At 59.6% G+C, this 5,335-nt stretch overlaps 1 protein-coding gene across 2 annotated transcripts; it reads right to left on the reverse strand.

The window, feature by feature from the left end:
* Positions 1-201: 201 nt before the first annotated feature.
* Positions 202-4,387, reverse strand: Neurod2 (neuronal differentiation 2). Of its 2 annotated transcripts, none has more exons than XM_039086671.1 (2): positions 3,224-3,519; positions 202-3,090 (listed from the first exon to the last, which is right to left on the reverse strand). In XM_039086671.1, exon 2 carries the CDS (start codon positions 3,083-3,085, stop codon positions 1,937-1,939), a length of 1,149 nt encoding a protein of 382 aa, XP_038942599.1. In that variant the 5' UTR covers positions 3,086-3,090; positions 3,224-3,519; the 3' UTR covers positions 202-1,936. The 2 variants fall into 2 exon arrangements, with proteins under 2 accessions (XP_038942599.1, NP_062199.2); NM_019326.2 differs by lacking the exon at positions 3,224-3,519 and adding an exon at positions 4,176-4,387 and having other exon boundaries at positions 843-3,090.
* Between the last annotated feature and the right edge of the window lie 948 nt (positions 4,388-5,335).

Here is a 5,335-nt window from a genome sequence, read left to right on the forward strand (position 1 = left end):
ATGTATGTGTGCATTTGTGTGTGCACGCGCGCGTAGGTCTTGCAGTGTGGAAACCCCACCCAGGAATGCCCTCAGTTATTCTTTTAAGCTTCTAAGCAGTCAGTCAGTCACCGGACTTAGCCTCATTCACCCCAGCCCCAGATCAATCCTTGCCCCCACCCATAAAAGGAGGCCACTGTGAAAAAGCGGGTCTGCTTTGCATCTCATTTACATAAATATTTATTAATCGTCATTAAACTCAACAGAAACACGCAATGCACTTCGGGTGTCCGACAGGAGTTTCATCTTCGCTACAAGAGGAAGGTAAAATTGCGTGTGTGGGGGTGTGTCGCCTGTGGGTTTGCGTTTTTTGCATCGTGTGTTTGGCTGCCTGGTTCCCTGCCTCCGGAGGGGGGAGCTTCACCTGTTGCCTCTTGTGGGGGAACCTCCAGAGGAGCCCTCAGTTCTCCCAGCTCACTGGATGACAAAAGTCAGGCGGAGCCTAGAACCAAAACACAAAACAAAACAACAAACAAAAGCAACAACAAAAATCTCCCCCCCCAAAAAAAAACAAAAACAAAACAAAACAACCCTCTCCAGCCACCAGAAATCACCAGGAGCTTGGCGCCCACCGAGGCACAGTCTGGGCAAGGGTAAGGCTGTTCCCAGGTCTGTGCTCCTCCACCTTACCCCAAGAGGGGACGGACCAGACTGCCTGTAGAGAGGAGGTGCCAGTAGACACCTCCTTCTGTCCCCGGACGCCCATGTAGGCGGGCCTGGGCCTGCGTGTGCGTGCGGTGTGGTATGTATGTGAGTGTGTGTGTGAGTGTGTGTGTGTGTGTGTGTGTGTGTGTGTGTGGTGTCTCTCATGCAAACCCTCCCTCCCCAAACCGAACCCCCCAACAGTTTGCCATTCCATACAAATTTGGAAACAGGTTTTTAGAAAACAGTATGACGCACAACGGGACAGGGCGGGAGGAGGGCAGTGGCACTGGGGTTCCAAATCTCCGAGTCATTGATTGTAAGAAACTGGGGGGAGGGGCGGTGCGGGCCCCCACTTCACCAAAGTGCACAGATCCGCGCGTGGGCGGGGCAGCCAGCGGACCCAAGGAGCATCCCGGGTCCGGCTGCTAGGCTCAGTCAGAACCTCCTTGCATAGATATTTGTGTCTTTTTAAAAATTATTATTGGTAGTATTTTTTATTATTATTATTTGCCTTTTATTGCTTCTAAAAGTTCTTACTGCGTTTTCTCTCCGATCCGGACTCTGAGTTCGGCCTCCGTTGCCTCTCAGCTTTTTTTTTTCCTTTTTCTATTTTTTTCCTTTTGTATGTTTGTTTTCTTTTTTTTAAAAAGGGAAAAGGAAAAATGGTTCTAGTTACAAATTGGCTTGGCCTCTCTCTTTCCTCTCAATCCACATCCCCTCCCACCAAAATAAAAAATAAAAAACGCGGAGATTCGTGTTGGGGTGAAGGCGTTTGGGCGCCCTGGCTTTGGCCTCTTCGAGAAGGAAGAGATACCAACTCTTTTCGGCCTGGGCAGCTCTGTGCCTGTTTTTTTAAAGTAACCATAAGTGGAGGAGACACTATCCCCGAAACTCAGCAGCCCCTTACCAACTGCCTCTGGCCTGCTGGGAGGCGGGGAGAGAAAACCCAAGTTTGGGAATGTGGAGGGAGTCTCCTGGGAGGGCCTGGCGGGAGGTCCCCAGAGATGCTCTCCAGGAGAGAAGGGAGGAGGAAGCCCGCTGGGGAGAGAGAGAAGGCGAGTCCCCAGAGGCAAACGAGGCCCCTGGGACGGGCCACCCACAGGTAAGAGACCACGCCGCTCTGGAGAGCTGCAGAACCGGCGGCCCGCGCCCCGCGCGCCCGGCGCTGGAGTCCGTGGGAGCCCCTGAGCTCGTGGGGCTGGGGCTAGGGGGCCGGACAAAGGCAAAGAAAAAGAGAGGTCGGCGCGAGGTCTCAGTTATGGAAAAACGCGTTGAGCTCCTCGTACATGGGGCCCCGATCGTGGTGAAGGTGCATATCGTAAGACAAGAGATTCTCCGAGTGGACGCCCCCGCGCACGGCCGACGAGCCGAAGACCAGCCCGTGGCCCGCGGGCCGGGAGCCGGGCAGCGCCGAGTAGTGCATAGAGTAGTGGTAGCTCTTCTCGTGATCGGGGGACGAGTCCTGCTTGAGCGAGAAGTTGCCGTTGAGACAGAGCGGGGGACTGAGCGGACCCTCGTACTCGGAGCTGTTGTAGTCCGGGCTGGCGCCGCCGCCACCCGCCGCCGCGTACAGCGTCTCGTAGGCGGCGCAGTAGCCGTGGGTCCGCAGGGCGTGCGCCGCGCCTCCGCCCAGGCCGCCGGCCGCCTGGCACTGTGCGCCTGCTAGGCGCGAGCACGGGTACGGGTACGGATGCATGGCGAACGGGCCACCCGAGCCGTGAAAGCGGCCGGCGCCGTCCGCGCCCTGCTCCGTGAGGAAGTTACGAGAGTTCAGCTGCAGGCAGCCGGCCACCAGATTCGTGGTGGGCTGTGACAGCCCCTTGCACAGAGTCTGCACGTAGGACACCAGATCCGGCCGCTTCCCGGAGCGCAAGATCTCCGAGAGAGCCCAGATGTAGTTCTTGGCCAGGCGCAGCGTTTCGATCTTGGACAGCTTCTGCGTCTTGGAGTAGCAGGGCACCACCTTGCGCAGGTTGTCCAGCGCCGCGTTCAGGTCGTGCATGCGGTTGCGCTCCCGCGCGTTGGCCTTCTGTCGCCGCAGCTTGGAGCGCTCCAGGCGCGCCTTGGTCATCTTGCGTTTCTTCGGCCCGCGCTTCTTGGGCCGCTCGCCTTCCGCCTCGTCTAGTCCTTCCTCCTCCTCCTCTTCCTCCTCCTCCTCGCCGCCCAGCTCTCCTTCCTCCTTGACCTCAGCCAACGTGGGTTCAGGGACCTCTTCTCCACGAAGAGACACTGGCTTGGTGGCCCGAGCGGGTCCTGGAGCCCCTGACCCTGGAGCAGGAGGAGGCTGCGGCGGCGCGTCGCCCTTGTCGCTCCTCGGCTCGTCGTCGTCGCCGTCGCCCCAGCTGGCGAACTTGGGCACGTCCGAGAGGAGGCCGGGCTCGCTGAACAGGCGGGTCAGCATGGTGCCTGAGGGCGCCCCGGGGGCGGAGAGACAAACAGCACAGAGTGAGGGGCACACCCGGGTCACCACGGCCCCCCAACCCGCCTCCACCCCCCAAGTCTCGGTGCGCGCTTCAGCTCAGAGACCCCCGATGCCCACCACGTTCCGCTGCCCCGCCCAGAGCCGGCCCAGCCCTGCCCGGCTGCCGGTGGGGGACCGCGGCCCAGGCCCTCGCCCGGAAGCCCGGCTCCGGCTCCGCCCCTGGTCGGGAAGAAAGCTGCTCCGGGGCTGTGTCGGGGTCCCAGAGAGCGTGGCTGGGTGGGGGGTTAAGGGATCAGGTCCTTCTTCCCGGGGAGGCGGTGCTCTCGCCCAAAAGCCAGCTCTCTCCGGGTGATGGAGAAAAGCTGGGCGGCTGCCGTGGGGACAGCTGCCCCGTTCCTCCCCTCCGCGGTCCCGGCCCCTCGGCCTGGCTCCCCAAGCCCTCCGGTGCCTCTCACCCCCACGCTCCCTAATCCAATTTGCAAGTTGGCCACGCGCCGCCCCCGGCCCGGCCCCCACCCCCGCAGCCCCAATTCCAGACGCCGGAGCACCGTCTCCTCTAGCTGCTGCGCACGGGTCTCCCGGAGCCGGCTCTGGTGGCGGGGACTGAAGAAGCCCGGCGTGGGGAGAAGACCCCAAAGTGAACCATGTTCGTCTCCCTTGCGGTCAGGGACCCTCTTCCCCTCTTCAAACTCCCTCCCTCCCACACGTCTCTACAGATCTCGTTGTATTTTGAGATCCATGGGGGGAAATCTAAATTTATTTGTTTGCTTATCTTTTTTGGTGGTGGGGAAAGGTCGCAGGTTCCTTCGGGACAGTCGTGGGGGGGGTTCCTATCTTCGCTTCTTCGTGCGCCTCATGACCCTTCCCCCCAGCCCATCCTAGGCATACCATTTCCCTCTGCAGCCCCTTAAGCTGCGGCCCCAATGGGAGAGAGAACCCGGGGCGCCCCTGCTGCCCACCCCGTAAGGGGGTAGGGTCCCAGGAATAGGAGAACTGGGGGGACTTCCATGTCCGAAGCAGCGCCCCCTCCCATAGCAGGTCAGCTCTAGCTCCCTCTCGGACAACTTACCTCAGAGAGGAGTCAAGGGGAGAGGGGAGGGGAGGGGGAGGGGGGCAAGAGAGAGAGGGGGGAGAAGAGGAATCTTCTCGCTTATTTCATTGTTCCCCCATCTTCAGGGAGCGGGGGCAGCGGTTCCTCAAGGCGGCGGGCGCCGGCGTCTTCAGAGCGCCATGCGAGCCGCGGAGCGAGTGTGGCATCTCTACCAGGCGGGGTACCAGCCTCTATGCCAGGCCATATGGGCTTGGCACGTCACGGGCAGCAGCTATCACATGAGAGACGGTGATTGGCATGCGTCTGCATTGGGGGAGAGCCGGCTCCCCCGGGACCCGCCGCCATCTGTCACTCTCTACTCCAAAAAAAAAAAAAAATTAAATAAATAAAGGAAATAAATAAATATCTCTGCCGCCCTCCCCTCCCCGCCCAACGCAGGAAAAGCAGAGATTGAGAGGGAGGTGGGAGGACTTGCCCCCCCCAGCTATAGAGCCCCCCACATGGGAACAATGGGGTGGCAAGTCTGGGAATTGGCGGTTTGTGGTGCTGGGCCAATTTAGGGCTCTCTCTAGGGTCTTGATCTGTCCATTTCCCTGTCCCCAGGTCCCTAAGGTGGGTCAGGACCAGACCCTGGGGTGTGGAAAAGGGACCTCAGTGCTTATTGCCACTCCCCAAGAGAGTCCTCTCCACCACAAAGGGACAGCTGAGGCCTCCTTCCAGGGTGGGTGTGGGGGGCATCCCTGGCCCAAGCCCCATAGGTAGATGCTGGCACCATGCCATTCCTCATCCCTGTCTGCCCCTCCCCCACCCACCCTCACGCACACACAACATATGTGGCTGAACAAAATTCAAACCAAGGGAAAGACAGAGAAAGGGAAAGATTTGCCTGCCTGGGTGTCTGTGCCTCTCTCTCTCTCTCTCTCTCTCTCTCTCTCTCTCTCTCTCTCTCTCTCTCTCTCTGTGTGTGTGTGTGTGTGTGTGTACATGTGTGTATATCTGTGGAGTCATCATCACATAGGAGATCTTTCCTTGGGTGTTGAGCCCAAATGTATGGTGGGGAGGGATTTGGAGATGAGCTGTGTGTCCCCCATCTGGGTTAAGGTGAGCACAGGTCTGGATTCCTAAGCCAGAAGCCCTCTTCCTCCTCCTCCCCCTCCTCCTCTTCATCCTCCTCTTCT

Source organism: Rattus norvegicus, chromosome 10 (genome assembly GCF_036323735.1).
Source record: "Rattus norvegicus strain BN/NHsdMcwi chromosome 10, GRCr8, whole genome shotgun sequence".
NCBI lineage: Eukaryota > Metazoa > Chordata > Mammalia > Rodentia > Muridae > Rattus > Rattus norvegicus.